This window comes from Talpa occidentalis, unplaced genomic scaffold (genome assembly GCF_014898055.3).
Source record: "Talpa occidentalis isolate TD23 unplaced genomic scaffold, MPIMG_talOcc4v2.1 talOcc4.7, whole genome shotgun sequence".
Classification (NCBI taxonomy): Eukaryota; Metazoa; Chordata; class Mammalia; order Eulipotyphla; family Talpidae; genus Talpa; species Talpa occidentalis.
The window spans coordinates 91,622,764-91,647,168 of record NW_023605083.1 but is presented as its reverse complement, the minus strand read 5'-3'; the positions used below and the strand labels follow the sequence as shown (position 1 = coordinate 91,647,168).

Below are 24,405 nucleotides of genomic sequence, written 5' to 3'. Positions count from 1 at the left end.
ATCTGGTTTGCTTTTTATTTATTTATGCATATAAGACCTGGGGTACAGGCTAGAGGTGCGGGAAGTGATAGGGTTCACCAGGGACAGAGTGGGGAACAGAACAGGCAGACTGACTAAAATACACTGCTGAGGGGAGCAACAGGCAAGACAGGAGAGGTCTGCTGCACCATGTGGGTCAGCTCCCTGGCATGCTGAGGATCAACCTCATGCTGCAGAGGCTGGGGACAGCTTCACAGTGTTGTGCTCAACCCTGTGCCATCAGGAACGCCCAACTATTCAACCTGTTCTTCAGTCTCATAAAATACAAAGCTTATCACATTATACTCAGTGGCTTCCTACAGCTCTCTACTTTAAATCAAATGCTATTGAACTAGTTGTGGTTTCCCAAAAGACATGCTCTTTCTGCTACTCTGCATCATTGTATTCCTTGTTTCCTCAAGAATACTTTTATTGCACTTTTCCTCTAGTGAGCTCCCATTGATCCTTCACATTTCAATTTGCATCACCTCTGCAGTGGTCTCCCTAACCACTCTGAAGGCTAACCATTGTCTCCTGGGGATTCCCTCTATTCCTAGCCCTCATCTCTACCATATCTTCAAACAACTCTATGCTCTTATTTAACTTATTTGTTTGAACTTATTTTTTAATCATCTGACCCTTTCCCAATATATTATAAATTCCTTGAGATCAGGAAACACGCCTTGTCTTTGTATCCCTCGCAGTTAGAATGTGACTGAAGGGGCCTCCCTCCCTGGTGGTGCAAGGGGTTGAGCGTCAGCACTACGAAGCTATCCTACCTGAGCCACTGCAGCACGAGTTCGATTCCTGGCCAGGGAGGTGACCCATATGGCACAGCAGATCTCTCCTGTCTCATCAGACCTCTCCTGTCTCATTAGACCTTTTCTGTCTCATCCGCTGCTCCCCCCAGCAATGTATTTCAGTAGATCCGCCTGTTCTGCTCCCCACTCTATCTCTGGTGAATCCTCTCACCCCACCGCACCTCTGGCCTGCACCCCAGCTCTTGTATGCATAAATAAATAAATCTTAAAAAGAATAGTAACTGGAACACAGTGAGGGCTAAATAAATACTTGCTAAATGATTACATGCTAAATGATTCTAGTGCATTTAATTCACGTCTACCTAAGTTTCTTGCTTATATCAGTTCAAGAAACCTAGCCTTTCCTTCTAATTCCACAAAATTTTTTCCTATTTTGAATTTCCTCAGCATTCAGATATCAAATTTTGTGCTTATATAAGTTGCTTTTCGGTACTGCCTTGAAATTTTTCTTTAACCTTTCATTATATGCATTATCAGAATCTCTCAGGCCAAAAACCTGACTCTTAAACCTTCCAGAGAATAGACTTACAGAAGCTCAAGCATCCACATTAGCGTGTGGACAGCGGTGAAGTCCAGCGCATGCGCATCAGACCCCCCCTTTTTTTTTTTTTTTTTGCCTCTGGACCTTTTTTCCTTTGGAGCGTGCGCACCAAGAAAGACAAAGGTAGGGAAAGTGACCAAGCAGTCACTTAGGCGCATGCCCATCTCTGAGTCGTCCCAGGCTGGAGGAACTCCGCGGTGATGTGGGTGTGGTCTGACCGGAGCAGCGGGCACCCAATCCGGCACGGCGAACGCGGCCCCTCCCTCCCCGTGATTGGTTAGCGCTCAGTGTTGTGGGGCGGGGAAAGGCAGAGACGGGGTGGTGGAGTGGTGGGGTGGCGAAGAAAGAAAGCTGATCTCGTCCTGCGCAAGCGCAAGTCAGCGACCAGAAGGGGGCGTGAGAGAGCGGCAGGGAGTGTGGAAGCCCTGATGCGCTGGCGAGCGCAAGCTGGGTCGACAACCTTGACGCCTGCGCCGTGGCCCTCAGGGCCCCGCGCGAGGCGGGCGGGTGCTCGGTGCGCCTGCGCAGTAGGCGACGGCGGCAGGGGGAGGTGGAGGCCGTGGAGCGGCGGCGGCAGCGGCAGCAGCGGGTCCCGGGACTGAGGCAGCAGCCGGGGAGGCGGCGGGCGGAAGCTGAGGTGACGAAGGCAGCGGCGGCGGCGGCCGTTTCCCTCACGGTGGCGGAAACCAAGGCGGCGGCGACGGACGGGGAGCGGCCCGGCCCCGGCCCCCTGCTCGTTGGCTGTGGCAGGGCCGCCGTGGGGCCGGCCCGGCTCCCGCCCCCCGCGGCTCCCCCTCCGGCTCCTCCTCCGGGGAGACGCCGGGGGCCTGGCCCGGCCCGTACTCAGACCGCTGCTGCTGCCACCGCCGGGGGAGTCGGAGGCGGTGGCGGCGCCATGGGCGGCCTGGCCTCGGGGGGGGATGTGGAGCCGGGACTGCCCGTCGAGGTGCGCGGCTCCAACGGGGCCTTCTACAAGGTGAGGCGGCGAGCCGACCGGGACACCGGTCTTTAGCCCCTTCCCCCAGCGAGAGCAGGGGAGCGTGGCGCGGGATCGAGCTTTCGGAGCTAAGTCCTGACCCTTAGACCTTAGACCCGCGCTTCCACCCGCAGTCCTCCTGGGAGACTGCTGGGAGTGAACCCCCTTCCTCGGATTTTTGGCCCCTCTGTTACACCTGCTTAAACCCCCATCTTGGAATGAACGTCAGGGCACTATTGTGGTTGGATCAGCGCCCCACGCAGCCCCCCGAAGAGACCCCATTTACCCAGTTTGTTATTGACTTTTCCTGCATCCTGGTAGAAGACATACCTTAGACCTTAACCCATCTTCCTCACAGTTCAAGCACATGGCGAGTTCTCTTTATTCTCCCCCATTAACCCCTTGGGAAGGCCGTCCCATATTAGATTCTTTCATCTCCCTCATAGAGGCCTCTGCCTACTGGCTCTGAAAGAATCTCTTCACTTTCATCCTATATTTGTATTCCCAACTCAAGGAGAAACAGGCAGAATTCATTTATGGCATTTGTTATCTTTGCCCTCAGGAACCCTAGGTTATACCAGTCAAGTTACCTCCTAGCCATAAGGTGGCATCTTTTCACATGTCTCTCACCCCACCCCTTTATCCTGAGGCTGGATGGGCTACCATTTTACTCAGGTGTGGCTTTGTATTTATCATCTCACTCTGACCTCAGATAAATTTAGATCACACCTATGCTTTTTTCATCTTCAGGAGAGTAAAACTTCATGATTTGTAAAAGGTCATCTCATGAGGATCCCTTGTGTTCATCTTAAGGGCTTGGACTTCTAGAAGCCTTTTGGCCAACTCTCCCAATTTGGGAATCTGACAGCCTGTTTTTGAAGGAGAAAGGAACCATCTTCAGCTCCCCTCCCGTCTGGGATATGGTTCCTTAGAACTCCTTTTACTGCCTCCTGTATTTGTTCTGAATCCATGTTCTAGGATATATTTTTAATTCCCATGTAGATTAATCCAGAAGGAGTCCCATCTTGCTTCTCATGAATTTTTCTTTGTTTGATTGTTGTTTTAAACCTCTTTGGACTTTATGCCCCCAATTGTCACACAGTCTTTTCTCATTCTTTCATTTTATCCAAAGGAGCAAGAGCAGAGATCATCTCATAACATCACTTGTAAGAGTCATCTTTCCTTCACTTCTCCTCAGTTCTTTTCTCACAATTGACTTTTCCTCATTCATGCCCACAAAATGACTATCCAAATTCTTCCTTGTAAAGTCATATCTTACTATAATGAAAAGGGTCTCATATTTGCCCTTGGAGTTGGTTTCTGCCCCACCTTCAATTGATAAGTTCAGTGTGGTAATATTTTTACCCATTCTAAATGCCTATACATTTCTGCCTTACTTCTCTAACCAGATTTCTTTATATCCAGCGCCTGTGGGTATTCATAGCCATCCATTGTTCCTTATCCTCTCAATTTTTATCCCAGTATTTCTTGTTCCTTCATAATCCCCAGGAACCACTTTATTCCATGTCTGAAGAAATTCCCAGTTGATCTGTTCTGTCATTTTTTTCTGCATACTTTCCAAACTCAGGATTTTTCAAGCCTTTCTCCATAGCATTTCTGTTTTCTTTGGCAAAAGCCTCTAATTCCTTTCTGAAGCTGATAGAATACATTTGTTGCTTATATTCTTCCCCCCGGACTTGCATTACCTTTGTTGAAATACCTTTCCTCAGAAGGCTTTATGAAATTTTCCCCAGAATCTTGTGCTTTATCTGGTCCTTTCTATTCCCAAATTCTGGGTTCTACGGAAAGTCGTTCTTAAATTGAGTCTGAGATCAAGATATGATATTTGTTCTTGTTCCAGGAAGCATGGATGCCAAGCACAACTGGGAAAGATTGGTATCCCATTCAAATTAACTATGTGAGGCTGGGAAAAGAGATAATTCCCTTTCCACATATGTGTCCTACAGAATCTCTCTCCCTGAATCTTTCCCTTTTCTTATGTGGACTATTGTAATACTAGACCTCAGTGAACTGGAGACAGGACAACTTTGAATCAGAGAGTAGAGTGTGGAGTTGAGCTAAAAGCCAGGTAATGACTTTTATGTTCTGATCTTTAACATTTTCTGTCGCAGATCTCAGTTAAAAACAGTAAGTCCCTAAAATCAAACTAATCTTTACTGAACTTTCAGTACCATATAGATCCTTACCTATTTTGACTTTGATACTCATCTAATAATATTCATGACTCGTCAAAGATAAGTGTGGGTCGAGGAGTGTTCACATGTTTCTAGAGCTATGAATTTGCAGAGGTCCCTTTCTCCCCTTTCAGAATTGTGTCCTATTATTGATCTCCCAGGACAGTATTGCAAAAATGTCAGATCTGGTATCTAAGTTACCTTGTAGCTAACCCATCAGTTCTTTTTTGTGTCGGAACTTACTGTATTTTATACTTTAAATCATAGTCTCTCAAATGAAACATCTATTCTTCTATATCTTATGTCATCCACCTTTTCAGACCTTGTCTAGATATCCTAATTCCCATTTTTTTCTTAAGGAGTAGGGCATCCTCAGCTTCAGGACATGTTTTTTTTACCCATTCTTTACCTGTTTTTCTCATCTAACTCCCTCCTTTCTTTGAGACCCAAGGACTAGAAAATAGGTACAGGTGAGGACTAATTTTTCATTTTCTAATTTAAGGAAACTGATGTACCTAGGAGCCAAGGGTTCTCTATCTTCTTCTGCCTGGTCCTATGCCTTGTAAGTCAAACCCAGGATGTATCAGGGCTGCTGAGTCAATTCATCCTTTGGATCTTGTTGACTTTCTAGAAATTTACTCATCTGCTCCTGCTTATCTTCCCAATGAGCATGGACTGAACAGAACTAGGAGCTCACTTTCCACCACTGGTATCTTTATTGTTTTTTTTTTTTTTAAAGATTTATTTATTTATGCATACAGAGCTGGGGTACAGACCAGAGACGCAGGGGCTGAGAGGATTCACCAAAGACAGAGTGGGGAACAGAACAGGTAGACTGACAGAAGTACACTGCTGAGGGGAGCAGCGGGCGAGACAGGAGAGGTCTGCTTCGCCATGTGGGTTGCCCCCTGGTTGGCTGGGGATCAAACTTGTGCTGCAGAGGCTGCAGTTTGCTTCATAATGCTGTGCTTAACCTCTTGTGCCACCAGGGAGGCCCTATTTTTTTTTTTAAAGATTATTTATGCATACAAGATCTGGGGTACAGGCCAGAGGTACGGGGGTGAGAGGATTCACCAGAGACAGAGTGGGGAACAGAACAGGCAGAGTGACTGAAATATACTGCTGAGGGGAGCAGCAGGTGAGTCTGAGGAGGTCTGCTGCACCAAGTGGGTCAGCTCCTTGGCTGGGGATCGAACTTGTGTTGCAGCAGCTGTGGATAGCTTCATAGGCTGTGTCTTACTTAACCCCTTGTGCCACCAGGGAGGCCCCACCATTGGTATCTTTAAATTAAAAAAAAAAAAAAATAGGGTAATGTGGGTACAATTAAGAAGCAGAGAATGGATTGGAGAAATCTTGTTTTGGAGATAATTTGAAGGAAAAAGGCCCTGGAAATATAAGAGTGGAGTGACTTTTGCTTGAAATGCTGAGTAATGTGAAGGGTGTAACTTCATTCTGAACTCTGCATTTTTGCCTTGGGGGGTCATAATAGCTGGGGGCGGGGGAAGGGGTGATTCTGCCCTCCACCTGGGAGCCAACCCTAATGAGTTGGAGAATTGATTTATCCCTTGTGATTAGTACAAGCATATAGTTTGTGAATGAGTAGATCTAGGAGTGGAAGAGACAGGTGATTTTCTTCTATCTCTTCTCTAAATGTTTTGAAAAAAGCTAACTCTTGATAAGCTATCTGTAAAGCTTGGGGATAGACATTTTGGATAAAGAATTTAGGATAAAGTCTGCTGAAGAGGCGTTTGAAATGTTTCTAGAAATCCAGACAGACCCTTATAAAGGGGGGAAGACAAGGCCAGGGATACGGCATTAATGTTTGTGGGAGGAGGATACTTTAAGAAGGCGCTTAAATAGACAACTCAGGCAAGCAGTGAGGAGTAAAAGTGCCTCAGAAGACTTGAGTGAAAAATAGGCGTGTATTGATGGAGCTGAATGAAGAGTGGTGTAAACATTTGGAGGGAAGGGGAGGATGACAGAGAAAACTAGAGCATGGGTAAGAGGCCGGGCGGGACAAGGAGTACTATGAATGCCTTGGCAGTAGTGAGGCTCTGAGGAAATACTGGGGCTCCAGAAGATTTTCCCATTGTAAGGAAACAGCAATATTATAATTGTTTATGATTGGCCAATTCTAGTGAGGTGGGAGTGACACAAGTGTGTAATTTTGGTGTTTTCTCTCCTAAGCTCAGCCTTTATCCCTGACTGCAAAGCTCAGGAATAGTTCTATATATTTTGAAACCCCCTAACTTTTTTTTTTTTTTTTTTTAAGATTTATTTATTTATTTATTTATACAAGCACTGGGTACAGTCAGAGGCGTGGGACGGTGAGAGAATTCACCAGAGCCAGAGCGGGGAGCAGAGCAGGCAGAAGGACTGAAGCACACTGCTGAGGGGAGCAGTGGGCGGCAGGAGAGGTCTGCGCGCCATGTGGGACCCTCCTCCGGTGGCTGGGGAGCAGCCGGGGATTGAACTGGCACTGCAGAGGCCGCAGGCGGCTTTGCAACCCAGCGCACAACCGCTGCGCCACCGGGGAGGCCCCCCCCTAACTTTTTTTTAATAGCTTTTATTGAAGTATAGTTGATATACAATGACGTGCACCTATTTAAAGGTATACCATTTGTTAAATTTTGACATTTATATAAGAAACCGTCACCACAACCAAGATAATGAACATTTCTGTCATTCCCAAAAGTCCTCCACCAATTACTGATATCATTATGCATTAATTTACATTTCCTAATTTTTGACATAAGTACAAAGGTAATTCTGTAGAGAAAGGATAGTCTTTTCAATAGATAGTACTAAAAAAACTGGATATCCATAAATTAAAAATTAACTTTGATTCATATTCTGTACCATATGCAAAATTTAACTCAAAATGGATTATAGACCTAAATCTGAAATAAACTATAAAATTTCTAGAATAATACATAGGAGGAAACCTTTGTGGCCTTGGACTAGGCAAAGATTTCTTAGTTATGAAATCAAAAGCTCAGTCATTAAATAACAAGTTGATAAATTGGACTTTATAAACATTGGCAATCCTTAATTTTGAGTGTGTGAAAAATAGGAAAAGAAAAAGATAGAAAAATTGGGAGCACAGGGTTGAACACATTGTTTTGACTTCCTCAGTAAGGGCATAGAAAGCAGGAGGTGAACAAACGATAGAATCATCTCTTTGCCTTGTGATCTCAAGATTGGGGTTTTCTGCAAATTTTATTATCCTCTTCAAATTCTTGGTATTATGTTCAGAAATCCCACATCTCTTTAAGCCCTAATTTTTTCTCTCTGTAAGCTGTTCATCATTTTGAACTTTTCCAGTGTTGTGATTGTCTTCTTAGTACCTGGTCATCAAGTTTACACAGGTCTCCTACTGTATTGGGGATTAGACCCTTCTCTCTCTCGGCTGATTCAGATGTCCTCTAGGTGTTCCAGGACAGCCTCACACTGTCTCATGGGATATTCTTAGCCTTACTGAATGTTGTTGGTATTTTAATTGAACTCTGGCACTTTGCTCAGCACAACAGGAGGCAGACAGTTAGGGAGGACCCTGTAGACCATAGTAGACCACCAGTTTTTAGGTTTGTTTCATACAGATGATACTGCCCCTTCTACGTTCTATTTAATTTCTGGATTTTGCCATATCTCTTTCCATGCCAATGTCATTTTCTGTCTAAACTTTAACATACATATTCTCCCCTAACAACTTTTTCTGAACCTGTATTTGGAATGTTGCCCCATCTAAAGCTAGTATTAAGGCTTCTGAATGATTGTTCCCTTGATGGCTGAGATGTTGGTAAATTATCATTTCCTTCTTTTCATTTGTTCTAAAATTCATTCTAGGGCTTTGTGAAGGATGTCCATGAAGACTCTGTTACCATCTTCTTTGAAAACAAGTAAGACGCTGGGAGTAGAGAATCCAGCATACTAGGTCCTAGAAGGAGAGTGGAGACGAGGGGGCGGCTAAGTCCTAAGAGGCATGTAATAGGTGGGGGAGAGCCAAGGGTTTGGGTAGATAACTTATTTGTCTTAACTTACACAAGAACTTAGAAGAAAGGGCTGAAATTAGGTTAAGTTGTGAGACATTTGAACCAGAATTGAGGTTCTAGCAAGAAAACGGGACTGCAAGTGTGGAGCAGGGTCTGGGACTAACCTCTGATCAGCAGGCAAGGGAGAGAGACATTGCCCAGCAGTGGCAATAACTCCTTCCTAAAGAAATGGGCAACCGCATCGGCCTTCATAGCTTTCATATCACTGTTTACCTTGCAGCTGGCAGAGTGAGAGACAAATTCCTTTTGGGGATGTCCGGCTACCACCTCCGGCTGACTATAATAAGGAGATTACAGAAGGGGATGAGGTGGAGGTAAGGGCCATGGAGTCCACCCTTTCTGAATGTCACTGTTCCCAGGGTTTTGTATCTCCTCAACCCTGATACTAGTATCCTGTGCTCCTCACTGGTTGTTTCATGCTCCTTTCTTCCCAAGCTAAGCTGCTACATTTAGTCAGGTGGCCTATGGAAAAATGCAGCAGTTCCCTGGGTCAACCCCTGTTATGGTCATTCAAACTCTTATGGTGCTTCCCAGTTTCAGGGGAAACACTTTTCTTTCATTTCTGATACCAGCATCTAAAATCCAGTGCCCTCTGATTTTTGATTAGCATCTTCTCTGGTTTCCTTTATCTAGGATACCTCCCAGGTATCAGTGCTTGTTCCATTCTTTTTTTTTTTTTTTTTAAAGATATATTTATTTATGCACACAAGAATTGGGGTACAGGCCAGAGGTGCGGGAGGTGAGAGGATTCACCAGAAACAGTAGGGAGCAGAATAGGCAGATATACTGAAATTGCTGAGGGGAGCAGTTGGTGACACAGGAGAGGTCTGCTGCGACATGTGGGTCAGCTCCCTGGATGGCGGGGAATCGAACTCGTCCTGCAGTGGCTGGCTTTAGCTTGATAGCGCTGTGTCTTTAACCCCTGCTCCACCAGGGAGGCCCAGTCTTTAATATCCTTTATTTCAACTTCTCTTTAGGTTTATTCTCGAGCAAATGAGCAAGAACCTTGTGGCTGGTGGCTGGCCCGGGTGCGGATGATGAAGGGAGATGTGAGTAACTAAAGATCTTTGGAGAATTGCAAAAATAAGTGTTTTAGTTATGGAAAGGTGGGAGATAGAAACTCAGGTCATCTACAACTTCACCTTTCTTTTCTCTGCCAGTTCTATGTCATTGAATATGCTGCCTGTGATGCCACTTACAATGAGATTGTCACCCTGGAACGGCTTCGGCCAGTGAATCCCAATCCCCTTGCAACCAAAGGCAGCTTCTTCAAGGTTACAATGGCTGTGCCTGAGGATCTGAGAGAGGCGTGAGTGTTAGGGGGTGTCTGAAGTTGGGGGTGGCCCTCTTTATAGTCCTCTTCTCTGCACTTTTTCCTTCAGGCCTCACTCTTTTGCCTGTTTCTTTTGCCCTCTAGAGCCTTTCTTACTAAGTATACTCTCATTTCCTTTTTCTCAAGTCTGTTCTCCTACTGCAATCCTTCCTCTTTTCTTATTTTTCCTGGTGTCTCTCTCTCCCTGAACCTCTGACTGCATTGCACACATTGTCCTCTGAGTACTTTACTCTTTCTCTGCAGCTGCTCGAATGAAAATGTCCATAAAGAGTTCAAAAAAGCTTTGGGAGCAAACTGCATCTTTCTCAACATCACAAATAGTGAACTCTTCATTCTGGTGAGTTTTTCCTGTCTGATTTTTGCATCGGTCCTTGCAATAATTTTTCCTTCTCCCCTTTTAGCCCTTTACGGAAAGGGAGGAGCTAAAATATGCTTTTATTTATTTGTCAGAGAGGACATCATTGCTCCTGACCCCTGCGGGCCCAGGTAGCCCTGCCTTTCTTTAGTCTTCTTCATGTATGACTTTACTATTTTTTTAACCTGGCAATCATATTGCAGTCTGGGGTGGGAATTCTCAAAAATAAGTCTGTATAGTTCTTACCTGTACTAGCTACCTAGTATTTGTACCTTGCTTGCTATCTAAAATCACTTTTCTTAGGCAGCCCTGTAAGAGACTTAGGGACTGATTCCCAGTCCTTGGTTCTTCCCCAGTATGTTTTCAAAGTCAGCTTTAATAACTTTTCCATTGGTTTCTTCCCAGTCAACCACAGAAGCCCCTGTGAAGCGGGCATCTCTGCTAGGTGATATGCATTTCCGAAGCTTGCGTACTAAATTGCTACTCATGTCCCGAAATGAAGAAGCTACAAAGCATCTAGAAGTAAGTTTTGGCTTTATTTCTTATTGATCCTCCTCCCTTCCACCCTATCTTCTACCCATGCTCTTTTGTTTACAGAACAAAAGGATTAAGGTCTTTTTGTGCCATTAAACTGGGAAAGGCTATTTTATCCCAGACTCTTCCAGATGGTATAGCTGCATCATGTGTTACCTGTTACAATAACAGTTATTTTCAAACTTTTTTAGCCATGGGCCCCTTTGATGAAGTGAAATTTTACTTGAATGCATAATGCATAAAACAGATCAATCTGTTAATCAGAGCAACTCTAATAGTGGGGAGGAGGGAGGTATGGCTCTTTACCAGCATTCTGCAAATCACCTATGAAACCTAAACTTTTGTGTGGGACATGTTTGAGAACCATTTGTACATTGAAAAAACCATTGGACTTGGAAGCCTAATTTTTGTTTTGTCACATAATTGATCTTTGACAGATCATTTGATTTCACTGAGCTTTATCTCTGCATCTATAACAATTGGGTCTTTAAGATATTTCTACAAAGTCTTCTGGGTTCTGACATCTTATGATTGTCAGGTTCCCTTTTCTTGGGTATTATACCATCCTGAACAAGTAGTGTGTATGTATGTTTGAACATCTGTTTCCATTTATCAAGTGAACTGATCTTTTTAGTCTTTTTTTTGAACCGCTGCCAGTTTTGGGTTATGGTAATCTTTTACGTCTCTAGGACTGCTACTTAGGGCACTGGCAGTTAAAGTTCACTATTACCTTCAGCTGTTACAAACAGTGTTTGTCCAGTTCCCAATGAGCAGGTTTCCTGGTGGCAAATTATGAATATTCAAGTCTCCTAGGACTTGACTGTTTAGATTTTTGTGATAATATATACTAAAGAGCTAAGTTAATCACAAGCTTTTTAAGAATAGGTTTGCTTTTGAGAAATCTTTTATTTTTAATTATTGAATATTTAAAAGATAAAAAATAATATACTCATCAGGCAGTTTAAGAAATAAAATCCTTGGCACATTTCTCTAAAAGACATTTGTAAATCATTGTAGGTCCTCTCCCTTTCCAACTCAGTTATTATGAACATTCAACTTAGTTCCTTTTACCAGCTTTTCTCTTCTTGCCTAGTGTAAATCCTCACTGTAATTCAACTCCATTCATCTTGGAAGTAGGAAGTAATGGACTGCAATCTGGAAATGTCCCCTTTCAGACAGCTTTCCTATTTGGTGCTTTCTGGTTGGGTCTCATTCTTCCAGAACCTTTTCTATCCCTGCCCCTAAGCCCAGGAATCCCTTTAAGAACTGATTGAAGGGCCTCCTCCGTGGCGCAGTGGTTGAGCGCTGGGCTGCAAAGCTGCCCGCAGCCTCTGCAGTGCCAGTTCAATCCCCGGCCACCGGCAAGGGTCCCACATGGTGCACAGACCTCTCCTGCCGCCCGCTGCTCCCCTCAGTGGTGTGCTTTGTCAGTCTGCCCGTTCTGTTCCCACTCTGGCTCTGGTGAATTCTCTCACCCTCCTGCACTTTGACTGTACCCAGTGCTTGTATAAGAAAATAAATAAATCTTTAAAAAAAAAAAACAAAACTGATTGAGAAATGAAATGGTAATATGTGTTCTCTAGGCTTCTTGTATCCTTTTCTTAACCCCGTGTTTTCTGTTCTACTTTTTGGTTTTTATTTTGAGAACTGCTATTAGCTTGGTTAAGGTAATAGTTCTTTACACTTGCATCTTAACCTTGTGAAAAAATTGCTTACACCAACCATACACCTCCTGAAAGTCTGGGAATGAAGTAGGTTAGATGTAATGACTAGAGGTACAGAAAGTGTGTTTTGTTTAGAAACACACAAGGTAGTGTTAGAGCCAAATACAGTTTGGTGGTTTCCAGCCCAAACTCTGCCCTCATTGTCTCCTCCCCTCCAAGCCATTGGTATTTGGAAGGTGGGAGTAGAATGAAAAGTTTTGAATTCTTCATGCAGCTCCACATAGTGGTCAGCAGAGTCTGGCTTTTACACAGTTTTCCTTATTGAAATAATGCAAAGCGTCAGGTATCTGGCACAGGTGTTCTGAGATTCCACCACCATGATTCCTATAGTGCTTTTTCCTCTCAGACAAGTAAGCAGCTGGCAGCAGCATTCCAAGAGGAGTTCACAGTGCGAGAGGACCTGATGGGACTGGCAATTGGGACTCATGGTGCCAACATCCAGCAGGCCCGAAAAGTTCCTGGGGTGACGGCCATTGAATTGGGTGAAGAGACCTGCACTTTCCGCATCTATGGGGAGGTCAGCAAAAGATAACTTTTATTTGGGTCCCTCAAGATACAGAAGAAAAGGCCTCCCCGGTGGCCTAGGGGTTAAGCCCCAGTTCTATCACCGTGATAGTCTGAGTTTGATCCCGGGCCAAGGAGCTAAACCACCAATGGAGCAGACTTCTCCTGTCTCACCCACTGCTCCCCTCAGCAGTGTATTTTAGGAGATTCACCTGTTCTGTTCCCCACTCTGGTGGGGAGCACCCCCACACCTCTGGCCTACACCCCAGTTCTTCTATGAATAAGTAAATAAATCTTAAAATATGAAAAAGATATAGAGGAGAGGGTGAAATAGGAAGGAATCCTGCATCATGGTGACCTCCTCTCCCTGACTTTGATGGCAGCACATTTTTCTAAAAGCAGTAGCAGGCATATCGTTGTTTAAAATCTATGTCCTCTGCTTTAGTGATGACTCCCCATTCCCCTTTCCTTAGACTCCTGAAGCATGCCGCCAGGCCAGAAGCTACTTGGAGTTTTCTGAGGACTCTGTGCAAGTGCCCAGGAACCTGGTTGGTGAGTTGGGGGTGAGGTGTGTATGTATGAAAGACTACAATTGGAGGCCAGATGTGAGATTCTCTAAAGTAATTCTGGACTTCACACCTCCAAGGACTTTCAGTTTCACAGGGATAAAACAAATGTAGTCTACAGCACGAGTGAGAAAAATGGAAGAACAAATTTCTAGTGACTTTACTATTTTGTCTTGTGAAAATTCACCAAAACCTACTAGCAGGAGAATGAATTAAACAGAATCCACATATAGAAGTTGGAAAATAGTTTTATCTTGTGTTTTAACTCTTATTTCTTTCTTTTTTTTTTTTTAAAAAGGCCTAATTTCTTCTTTTCCCTTTTAGGCAAAGTGATTGGGAAGAATGGGAAAGTGATCCAGGAGATTGTGGATAAATCTGGTGTGGTGAGGGTTCGAGTAGAAGGTGACAATGACAAGAAGAATCCCAGGGAGGAGGTATGGGGCAACTAGCCTAGAGATTGGTTTCCAGAAATAGGTGGGATTATTCTCTGAGGGCTGGAATTTCTAGGGGGTGGACCATGGGAACTTTGGTTTCTCCTTAGTAGATGTTCAGTCAGAAAGATCCCAGTGGGGTGGGCTTCTCTAGGATATAGGATGCGATTACTATTTCCGTTGTACTCTTCCTGATTCATCTTTCCTTCTCTTTGCTCTCCAGGGAATGGTTCCCTTCATATTTGTTGGCACCCGAGAGAATATCAGCAATGCTCAGGCTCTGCTGGAATATCACCTCTCCTATCTCCAGGTAGCCCAGGGGTGATGGAGGGGGCAGATTTGGGTGTTGCACGGGAAAATCGATGGATAGTTTGTGTACTCAGTTTGTGTCTCTTGAATAGAATAGGGACCATTGGGTACAAGTTTGAGGCTATGGGGTCGGATCTCAGAGTTTTCCTTATTTAGCCATTGTCTTCCTCGAATTCCTGAGAGTTTAGATGTGTAGGGATGTTCAGGACAGAGAAGCGTGATCTTATATTTGTTACCCTTTTCTATCTTCTTCCATCTTCTACCCAACCAGGAGGTGGAGCAGCTTCGCCTGGAGAGGCTGCAAATTGATGAACAGCTTCGGCAGATTGGGCTGGGCTTCCGCCCTCCTGGGAGTGGGCGGGGCAGCGGTAGCAGTGATAAGGCCGGATATACCACTGATGAGAGCTCCTCATCCTCCCTCCACACCACCCGAACCTATGGGGGCAGCTATGGGGGCCGGGGCCGGGGCCGGCGGACAGGCGCTCCTACCTATGGTGAGACAACCATGGGAGAGGGAGGCTTATGGGAAGAGTCAGAGGTCTTGGTGGTAGCTTGCAGAAAGGGTGATGGTAATAGGTGATTAACTGGGGGGACTTGTGAGTGAGATGGAGAAGTCTCCAGTTTAGTTGCTATAATGGATGCTGGGGTGGGGTAACTTATCTTGATTAACCCTCCACTGTGTCCTTTAGGCCCCAGCTCTGACCCATCCACAGCTTCTGAAACAGAGTCAGAGAAGAGGGAGGAGTCCAACCGAGCTGGGCTGGGTGACCGGGATCCCCCAACCCGTGGGGAAGAAAGCCGGAGGCGGCCAATTGGCGGCCGGGGTAGGGGACCCCCACCTGCCACCCGGCCTGTGTCAAGATATAACTCTTCATCTATTAGCTCAGGTACCAGTACAGAGAGCTAGGTTCATAAATGTGGACTAGAATGAAAGATGATGGACTCCTGACTTGCTGTTTCTCTTTCTCTAGTGCTGAAGGATCCAGACAGTAACCCCTACAGTCTACTGGACACATCTGAACCAGAGCCCCCAGTTGATTCAGAGCCAGGGGAACCCCCACCAGCAAGTGCCAGGCGCCGCCGCTCCCGCCGCCGCCGCACTGATGAAGATAGGACTGTCATGGATGGAGGCCTAGAGTCTGATGGGCCCAGCATGACAGAGAATGGCCTAGGTAAGGTGTGCGCCTGGGGTCTAAAAAAATTAGAACTGGGGAAGAATTGAAATATGGGAGATCGGATGTGTGACTCTCCTTTCCCTGCCTCACAGAAGATGAGTCAAGACCCCAGCGCCGTAATCGGAGCCGCCGTCGCCGCAACCGCGGTAACCGGACTGATGGTTCTATCAGTGGAGATCGACAGCCAGGTCAGCTGGATGCCAGAGTCTTCCTCAGATCTCAGAGAATGCAGTGCTTCCTACCCTGTGGAACGTAGCGGTTAGGATTTGGCGGGTGTCTAGGGGCTGGATACCTGGGTTCCTTCTGAAACTCTTGCTCTTCTGCCTCCCCCCAGTGACTGTGGCTGACTATATCTCCCGAGCAGAGTCTCAAAGCCGCCAGCGGCCACCCCTGGAATGCAGTAAACCCTCAGAAGACTCTCTTTCAGGACAGAAGGTAGGCAGGCAAGATGTAGTTTGCCTCACGTTTTTTTGTTCTGGAATGGGGGGCACAAGAAAATTCCCAAAGAAGTATTTTGTTGCATTGCAGGGAAAGCTGTGTAGGTCTGATGGAATTTGAAATTTATTTAAAACTTTGCACTGAAAGTTTGAATAGGAAAGAGGAAAGTCTGGTTCATGTTTTCTGTGTCCCAGTGAGAATGACTAGAGTCAGATCTGGGGACGAAGCCCTGGGGGCACTAGGTACCCGGAGGGGGCGGGTGGTAGGGAATGTCATTAACTGAATTTCTACTGACCACATGATTTTCTTCATTTTGTTTCCTGCTTCCCCCTCAGGGTGACTCTGTCAGCAAGCTTCCTAAGGGCCCCTCAGAGAACGGGGAGCTTTCCGCCCCCTTGGAGTTGGGTAGTTTGGTGAATGGGGTTTCATAAAACCTCCAGCCCACATCCCTCCCTTCTCCATCTCGCTTGCTGCCCAACACCATGGCCCTCACAGGCCTGACTGACCTGCGCTGGAGCTGCTCTTATCTAGGGGGGAGGGGGGTGGCACAGCAGCTTGGGTCCCCCCCAACCTCCAGGAGCTAGTGGAGGGGTGTGTAACAGGGTCATACCCCCCCTCTTGTCCACCCTACCCCCAGGGTGAGGGGAGCCTCTCTCCTTCCCCCATCAGACTGGATGTGCCTTTATCCTCTAATGCCCCAATCTCTCTGAACACCCCCATTCTCCACCTGTTGGTGGGGGGTGCTCCTTGACCCACCCAGATTTGACAGTTCAGGGGGGCTCCCCTGCTATCCCTCCTCCCATCCTGTACCCCCCATTTCTGGGGCCTCATCACTGTGGAAGACGGGGATAGTAAGGGTATACGTGGGTGGGAGGCATGGGGAAGGTTTTGGAGTAGAACCAGGGGTATGTACGAAGGGGGGTGACAAGGTCCCCCAGGGAGGGGGGGACCAACCTTGTCTGGTGGATGAGAAGGCGTATTTATTTTTCACTGTACAGTATTTAAAAAGAGAATAAAAAAATCCAAATGGCTTTCTGGTTCCTGTGCTTTCCTTGTGCCCAGCTTGGTCCATCTGTTTCTCTAGGACTGGCCTCTGGCCCTTGTTTCCTGTTTGACCACACCTGGCTTCTCTAGTGCTCCAAAGATGGTCTACTTCTGGGAATTCCTGACATTCCTAAATTCCCCAGGCCCAGGTACCCTCCTGATCCCAAAGACTGGCTTTTCCCCTCCCCCAGGATTGCAGGTAGAGGGAGCTGGGCCACTCCTACACCCTGAGTCACGGCAAGGGCTAGGTAGGGCTGCTTAGAGCTGGAGCAGGCTGAGGGCTGAGCCAAGGCAGGCTGCTTAATCCGATTACCGAGGCCTACGGCTTGGGCTGGGCCCTGGGCTGAGTTGGGAGCAGGGTTCCTTCACGGCAGCCTTTGGGACCCAGGTGTCCAGCCCTCATTCCTACGGTTTCTCTGGATCCAGGCTTTTCCACCAGCATCCACATCACTGACCTCTCATCCCTAGCCCTGGGAATTGTCCTGGGATTCCTGCCTCCCTGAGGTATGGAGACAAAACAACATAATTGAATGGCTGGAGAAACCCAGGTTTGGGGACTGAGTTGGGAGGACTAAGTTTTCTCACCTGGGGAGGGGTTGAATCACTGGAGCACCTGCTGGGATGACTCAGGAAACAAAAATGGCCTACCTCTGCCCGCCTTTCTTGCCCCAGAGGCAGGTCAGGGGTTTGAGGAGCTATAGGTGCTAGAAAAGGGTTCAATGTGTGTGTGTGTGTGGGGAGGGGAAGTGGTGGTGGGCTGGTCCCAAATTCCTTTTAGCACAACTCTGACCCTGAGGGCTTTTGATGTTCCCGTGCTTGGTCCCTTTGTGCAAAGGAATTGACTTAAATTGCCAAGTGCTTAAGAAGGGAGGGGAAGACGATTCTAGCCACGGGGGCTGGAAGGCCCGAAATCTGGGTCTTGGGTGGGGGAGTGGGCGTGGTACCCTGAGGGGGAAGTGTTGGGGGCTGGGAAGAACAGGACACCTGGGTTTGCCTAAGGGAGGGGGATGTTGGCGCCCTTTAGGAGGCGCGGTCTTCTAGGACGGAGTGGGGAGGAGTCAGTCGTTAAAAGCTGTTCCGTGTTTGGCCCACCCGCCAGCCACAGAGGCCAGGTGAGAGGCGGTGGCACTTGGGCTGTGCCTACCGGCGCCTTCGGGACTCCAGAGACCCAGAGCGAAGGGTTACCTCGCCACCCAAGGTGGGCTGGTGGCCTCGCAGCGGGACCGGGTGGGGACCTCCCAGCAACAAGAAAGGAGAGCACGACCTGTTGGGTGCCGGGCACCACACAGCAGATTTTGCGCTCTACTCTCTCCAGAGCGCGCAGGATTGATTGGGAGCAGGGGCTCCGCTCTAAGGACTCTGAACTTGTGGGCGCTATAATACCTTTTAAGGACACGAATTTCTACAGAACGACCCCAGACTGGGAAGACACTTCTATTTAAGGATACCAGGTTTGGGGATCAACTTCTCATTTTGGAGGGGAGGGCGTGTAGGTCGCCCTCTTAAGACTTCTCTCCAACCCTCCCCCCATGGCGCTATCCGGCTCTTCACAGGACCAGGGCTGGAACCTGGAACCTCCGGCTCCCACGGCCTCTGCCTCGTCTTCGGGCTCCCAAGAGCGGGAGGGCGCGCGGAGCCCGAGGGTATCCGGGGGGCTTCCCTTGGAGAAGGTGAAGCGACCCATGAACGCGTTCATGGTGTGGAGCTCCGCTCAGCGCCGCCAGATGGCGCAGCAGAACCCAAAGATGCACAACTCCGAGATCTCCAAGCGCCTGGGCGCGCAGTGGAAGCTGCTGGGCGAGGACGAGAAGCGGCCCTTCGTGGAAGAGGCTAAGCGGCTCCGGGCACGACACCTGCGCGACTACCCCGACTACAAGTACCGGCCGCGGCGCAAGACCAAGAGCTCGGGCACTGGACCGCCCCACTTTGGTCAGGGAAGCGGCGGCGTGGCTGGAGGTGGGCGGGTCTGGGGACCCGGGTACCCTACCACCCAAGGGAGCAGAGGCTTTGGATATCAACCCCCGAACTACCCCACAGCCTACCTGCCTGGCAGTTACGGGTGAGTGCCTGGGAGTGGGGACAGGAAGACTGCTTGAGCCCCTTCCTGGGTGGGGGTGGATACCAGAGGACCGGGTTGGAGGGGGTCTGAGCCCACCCAAGCATTGGTCACTTACCCGGGAGGAGTTTCTGGGCTGCAACTGAGCTTTGGGGTGGGAGCGTTCCTGTGACCCAGGGTTTTCCTAGAGGATGCTTCCATCTCAGTCTAGCAGTAGCGGCCTTACAGGGTCAGACCACAGTCCCCTGGATGCGAGCATGTTCTGGTTACCTGGAGCTCGAGTTTCCCCTGCTTCTGGCCCGATTGTGACCTGGCTCCCTCTCCCAACCCCTGGGGCAAGCAGAGGCCAAGCCCAACTCTGCTTCTTTCTGGCCTACTGCCTCAGAGGAGGAAAACAGGCGCGCAGCACGCAAGCTCTCGAGCGTGCCCCAACAAGGCCATGCTGCTAAGCCTTCCTAGGGTCTAGTTCCGGGCCTGCTGTACCCAGTGGGACCTAGGTAGCCAGGGATGGCCAGGTGGCTGACAAGTTCTTCCTCTGTGCCTAGAATTAGTCAGACCGTTCCCGCATGCAAGTTGGGGGCCCTGCCTGGCATATCCCACCAAGGGAAATGCCCCCTAATGTATTGTTTCTTTCTTTGCAGCTCTTCCCGCTGTAAACCCGACACACCCTCACCGTGTTCCTTTCCTCAGAATAACCCCAGGCTCCCGGGGGAGCTACTTACCCCCTATAGCCCCTACCTACCCCCAGGCTCTCCCACCCAGTACACCCCTCCCCTCTCAGGTGCCCCCATGCCCCTAACCCACCTCTAACCTTCGTGGACATGGACCACCCAGAAAGGGTTCCTTCCTTTTCCACCCAGAAGCACCCCACTCCTAGGCTGCAAACCATTCTTGAGAGCTGTTGGATCACAGTGGAGGGGAGGGGGGCCCTGAGACGGGACTGTAGTTCTCAAAGAAGGCTGGGGGGAGCAACACAACACATTTTTTGTAGGATGAACACAGTTTTATACGATTTAACCATGTCTCTGAGTCTTTATTGCCCCATCTCTGTTCCCCTTCAACGCAGCAGGAACCAGCTCTGGCTCCACTCCCTTCCGCCTGGACCTGCCAGAGCACGAACCTCCTCACCCCACCCTGGGGCCCTGCTTGAGTCATTCACAGCCCCCCTTTCCCCACTACCCACCTAGCACTGGGGTCCAAGACGGCCTGGTGGGGGAGGGGGGAGGCACAAACCCATAAACAGACTTTTCCACTGCTCAGGCTGTCCTAGGGCCTGTGGGAAGGTGGCAGGACAGGGCAAGGCATTTTCCCAGAATAGGTAAGTATCTGGAAATTGCTTATAAAGGAGGAGTCTTAGCCAGATTATTACAACTTAACAGCACATGCACAAAACAGCACACAATAAACGTCTAGTGTTAATTTGAAAACCTACCCCTATCCTTTCTAAGGTTCTGGGTTCACTAACTCTGCATTTCCACTGGAAATTCTGGCTCAAAAAGTTAGAACTGCAGAGGACTGTGGAATCACACCAGATGACTGGTGCAGACGGGAGGGACCCTGAGGTTGGGTGGCTGAACAGGAACACGGAATGCACTCCAGTAGCTGCTTTAGCCCTACTGCTGCTTTTTCTTCTTTGGGGGAACCTTTGCATTCCAGTAGAAGAGGAGCTGGGCAGTGATGAGACCATTGCATAAGGAAGAGACCACAAAGGTTCCAGCCATGAGGGGGTCTCCAGTTTCCTGGGTACAAAAGAGGTAGGGTCACTCTTGAGCAAAGCCCATGAAGTTCCAGGGAGGCGGCCGCTTTAAGCCTCAGATGGAGGGTCAGGTGAGGTTCTAGTGCCCTCTAGAGGTGAGTAGTAGGTGTACTCACCTGTATAGAGGTGAAGATTCGGGCCAGCGAGCCGCCAAAGACCAGAAAGACTGTGATGGCTGAGAGCTGGCCAGTGTGTCCGTTGCGGTAGTTGGTGGCTGCCTGGAGCAGCTAGGGAAGGAGTTGATACTCACCTGAACTCATCCCATGTTTCCATCACAGATTTTCCATTCCCTTTGGCCCAACTGCCCCACACTCTAGGCTTCGGCTGTCCTTCACCAGGTCCCCCCCACCTGCCACCCTTTCCTTCTCCCGATACCCACCCTCCCCACCACCACGGCAGGCACGTTGGAGGCCTGGAGCAGGGTGACTACAGCCAGGGGCGTCAGTGGCGAGAGCAGCACCAGCAGGACCAGGGCGTAGCAGGCTAGGAAAGCGACACCTGTGGTCAGGGAAATAAGGAGTCCTCATCAATCTCTGGTGGCTTCTGGTTTTCCCAGGCCTGAGTTCCCAGCAAGGTCCCTGGGAGCAGCAGTTTGCTCTTGGGTAAATCCCCAGCACCTTTCACAGCCTCTCCTCGGTAGTGCAGAACCAGGTAGCAGATTGTGACTGTCTGGAACATCAGGAACAGGGCTTCACCCCAAGAGCTGCAGAGTCAAGAGTTGGGAGGAAGAAAGGCAGCCTGAAAAGGCCTCTGCAGCCAGTCATTCTCGGGGACGATTCTCTCATTCCTTGCCCTTCACAGACCTACTAGGTCCTTACCTCCTGCCTCCCAGCCATGCCCATCTCCAACAGACTCACTCTAGATCCTGGGCATTCTTGGGATGCTTGCCTTTTCTCACCTCCATAGATAATCAGTATATTTCCAGAAGAGCTAACTCTTTCTTGCCCTTTTACCTCCCTCATCCTAACCCCCACTAGAGTTGCAGGCAGGTGCCTCACCTGAAGGGGAAGTTGTTGGTGATGCTGTAAACGATGGTCCCAGTCAATGCCATTAGCTCCAACATTACCGACTGGAGACTCAGTCCTTCAGCACTCTTGGCACCCAGTATTTTAAACACCTGAGGCAGCTTTACTGGAGAAAAGATGAAAACAGCAAGGCTAAGGAGGTGCCATTCCTTGGGTGCCCACCAGCTACAGGGTGGACTGAGAAGCATGTTGACTCCACTTCTCATTAAGGGGCCCATCCAGCCTACGGCATGTTAGCACTCCACACCCATCACAATGACAGGGAAGGAAGAGTTGATACATACCCAGAAGCGACCCAGCCACAATGCCCAACCCCAGGCCTTTGCTGAGGAGAATCTTGAGGCAGGGGACTGAGAAAAGAAAAGGGTGAACAGAGATGAGATCTCTGGAGCCACCAGACCAGGGCTTTCAGGAAGCAGCTCCAGCCTTCAGGCTCCTGTGGGTTGTCACTGCTCCTGAAACCCTGACACACCCACACAAGAAGCCTTGTCTTGTCTTGAGGCAGATGAAAAAGGCCTGATACTTCCAACCCCAAATCATATTATGTTCAGACCAAATCATATCATGTTCAACTTTCTGAAACAGTTTTTATCATTCTTTCCCTTCCACCCAATCTTCTATTCCCTGCAGATTACATCTAAATTTGGTCTGAATTCCAAGACTCCAATGCTTCTCTCTATAGCAAGTCTTTAACATTTTATGTTGATGAGAAAAATAATCCTGGCTAACCTTAAGCAAAACAATGTTATTCTAGGACCTGCTTTAGCTCTAAGTTGTTTTACTAAATCAGTTTTCATGAACCTGTCCATGAGGGCTTTCCTGATGGCCTAGGGGTTATGTCTCAGCACTATCACCACTAGGGCCTGAGTTCCATCCCCGGCCAGGGAGCTGACCCACATGGAGCAGCAGGCCTCTCCTGTCTTGCCCGCAGCTCCCCTCAGTGGTGTATTTCAATGGATCTGCCTGTTCTGCTCTCCATTCCATCTTTGGTGATTCCTCTCACCCCCAGCACCTCTGGCCTGCACCCCAGTTCTACACAAAAAAATAAAATCTTTAAAAAAAAAAAAAATTGGGGCCTCTCTGTGGCGCAAGGAGTTAAGTCTCAGCACTAGCAAACAATCGCCAGCCACTGCAGCTGAGTTTGATCCACTGCAGACAGGGATGTGACCCACATAGCACAGCAGACCTCTCCTGTCTCAACCGCTGCTCTCCTCAGCAGTGTATTTCAGTAGATCTGCCTGTTCTGCTTCCCACTCTGTCTCTGGTGAATCCTCTCATTCCCCGCACTTCTGGCCTACATCCGAGTTCTTGTGTGCATAATTTTTTTTTTTTTAAAAGAACCTATCCATGACATTGAGGACTTAACTATATATCTTAGTAATGCCCTCCAATTTTTATTCCCCTCCTGAGCAACTCAGATCCATCTTTTGTCTTCTGTCTCCTTATCATATTCCTGAGCACTCTGTGCCTAGCATTTCTCCCTCACCCCATTTAGGGACTCAATCCTATTCCTGTAGGGCTTGCTTTTATGCCCTAGTCACCCACATCTTACTCAGCTTTTAAGTATTTCCCCAAGAAACTTGACCTGACATTCTCACGGATCACAAACGCAACTAAGTCTCAAGAGCATAAAATCTTAAAAAAAAAAAAAAAAAAAAAAAAAAAAAAAAAAAAGGCATAGTAGGATACCATGAACTGAGAAGGGAAGACAGGGAAGGCTTCCCAAAGTATCTGATATCTGAAGTAAGCTTGACTGGAATTGCCTGGTAGGTGATAAAGTGAAAGGAAGGCAAGTTATTATAAATTGATTAAACTTGGAGGCTGGAAGGAAAGCTAGGAGGATGACAGATGCTTTTGGGGGTGCCACTGAAAGTCCTGCTTCGTGAGTTTAACCTTGCCCCTTAAGGTTCAGAGATTATAGCTTAGGGTGATTTTATCATATTTTTACTTTGTTTTGTAAAATCTGAGTCTTTTTGTCTTTCACCGCCGCTAAAGCATAAACTTCATGAAGTACTTCCACCTGGCGACTCCCCCGCTCGCCCAAATATGGGGCACTTCCGCCCCTCTTAGAAGTGACTTCCGCCCAGTACGGCGTGGCAGTAGTTCCTGCCGGCACGTAGGCCGCAGTCACACCCCGCTATGGGTCAGCGTCGCTCGAGCAGAACTCTAATCGGATGCCGAATAAAACTCACCGTGAAGCAAGTCCCACTGGACGAAAATTTGATCGTAGCATTTCTCAGGTAAAAGAATCGGCACCAACACCCGTTTGAGCGGACCGTCTGGTTCGGCCGCCATGTTGCGAAGCTGGCTTCCGCCAGTCTCTCCAGACCGCCATTCACTTACGGTGCGCATGCGCGCTCTGGACACCCCGCCTCTTCTGTTTTCCCGCGAGTGAACGACACCGCCCCGTTCCCGCTCTCACGCCACCCCACCTTCGGCAGCGTGAAATAGCTCTCGTCTAGACACCTTGTTGTGGACGCTGTTCGAATTCTAAAGCGAGCCAAAGCCAAACGCCTGCGCAGTTCCATCTTTCGCGTCTTTGTTTACACTTC

General features: G+C 48.2%; 3 protein-coding genes across 4 annotated transcripts; 2 read left to right on the top strand and 1 right to left on the bottom strand.

Moving 5' to 3' along the window:
• The first annotated feature begins 1,904 nt into the window (after positions 1 to 1,904).
• On the top strand, positions 1,905 to 17,003 carry FXR2 (FMR1 autosomal homolog 2). Its single transcript, XM_037495399.2, has 17 exons — positions 1,905 to 2,356; positions 8,398 to 8,450; positions 8,824 to 8,917; positions 9,581 to 9,652; positions 9,764 to 9,912; positions 10,180 to 10,273; positions 10,697 to 10,813; positions 12,896 to 13,066; positions 13,527 to 13,605; positions 13,944 to 14,053; positions 14,274 to 14,360; positions 14,631 to 14,853; positions 15,049 to 15,246; positions 15,331 to 15,531; positions 15,627 to 15,722; positions 15,869 to 15,969; positions 16,308 to 17,003. Exons 1-17 carry the CDS (start codon positions 2,276 to 2,278, stop codon positions 16,401 to 16,403), a joined length of 2,022 nt encoding a protein of 673 aa, XP_037351296.1. The 5' UTR covers positions 1,905 to 2,275; the 3' UTR covers positions 16,404 to 17,003.
• A 1,025-nt stretch (positions 17,004 to 18,028) lies between these two features.
• SOX15 (SRY-box transcription factor 15) lies at positions 18,029 to 20,078 on the top strand. 2 transcript variants are annotated; one of them, XM_037495402.1, is made up of 3 exons: positions 18,029 to 18,214; positions 18,332 to 19,075; positions 19,714 to 20,078. In XM_037495402.1, exons 2-3 carry the CDS (start codon positions 18,546 to 18,548, stop codon positions 19,880 to 19,882), a joined length of 699 nt encoding a protein of 232 aa, XP_037351299.1. In that variant the 5' UTR covers positions 18,029 to 18,214; positions 18,332 to 18,545; the 3' UTR covers positions 19,883 to 20,078. The 2 variants fall into 2 exon arrangements, with proteins under 2 accessions (XP_037351299.1, XP_037351298.1); XM_037495401.2 differs by having other exon boundaries at positions 18,029 to 19,075.
• Positions 20,079 to 20,647: 569 nt separating this feature from the next.
• MPDU1 (mannose-P-dolichol utilization defect 1) lies at positions 20,648 to 24,345 on the bottom strand. The gene is made up of 7 exons (XM_037495400.2): positions 24,046 to 24,345; positions 22,138 to 22,203; positions 21,827 to 21,959; positions 21,446 to 21,531; positions 21,208 to 21,326; positions 20,945 to 21,055; positions 20,648 to 20,811 (listed from the first exon to the last, which is right to left on the bottom strand). Exons 1-7 carry the CDS (start codon positions 24,203 to 24,205, stop codon positions 20,686 to 20,688), a joined length of 801 nt encoding a protein of 266 aa, XP_037351297.1. The 5' UTR covers positions 24,206 to 24,345; the 3' UTR covers positions 20,648 to 20,685.
• Between the last annotated feature and the right edge of the window lie 60 nt (positions 24,346 to 24,405).

Bases quoted from the DNA above. Each gene is read 5' to 3' on its own strand.
- FXR2 (XM_037495399.2), top strand. From the start codon at position 2,276: ATGGGCGGCCTGGCCTCGGGGGGGGATGTGGAGCCGGGACTGCCCGTC. The intron at 8,451-8,823 runs GTAAGACGCTGG...TTTACCTTGCAG, and splicing joins ACCATCTTCTTTGAAAACAA to CTGGCAGAGTGAGAGACAAA. The intron at 14,854-15,048 runs GTGAGACAACCA...TGTGTCCTTTAG, and splicing joins GACAGGCGCTCCTACCTATG to GCCCCAGCTCTGACCCATCC.
- SOX15 (XM_037495402.1), top strand. From the start codon at position 18,546: ATGGCGCTATCCGGCTCTTCACAGGACCAGGGCTGGAACCTGGAACCT. The intron at 19,076-19,713 runs GTGAGTGCCTGG...CTTTCTTTGCAG, and splicing joins TACCTGCCTGGCAGTTACGG to CTCTTCCCGCTGTAAACCCG.
- MPDU1 (XM_037495400.2), bottom strand. From the start codon at position 24,205: ATGCGCACCGTAAGTGAATGGCGGTCTGGAGAGACTGGCGGAAGCCAG. The intron at 22,204-24,045 runs GTGAGTTTTATT...TTCTTTTCTCAG, and splicing joins CCAGTGGGACTTGCTTCACG to TCCCCTGCCTCAAGATTCTC. The intron at 21,960-22,137 runs GTATGTATCAAC...TCTTTTCTCCAG, and splicing joins TGTGGCTGGGTCGCTTCTGG to TAAAGCTGCCTCAGGTGTTT.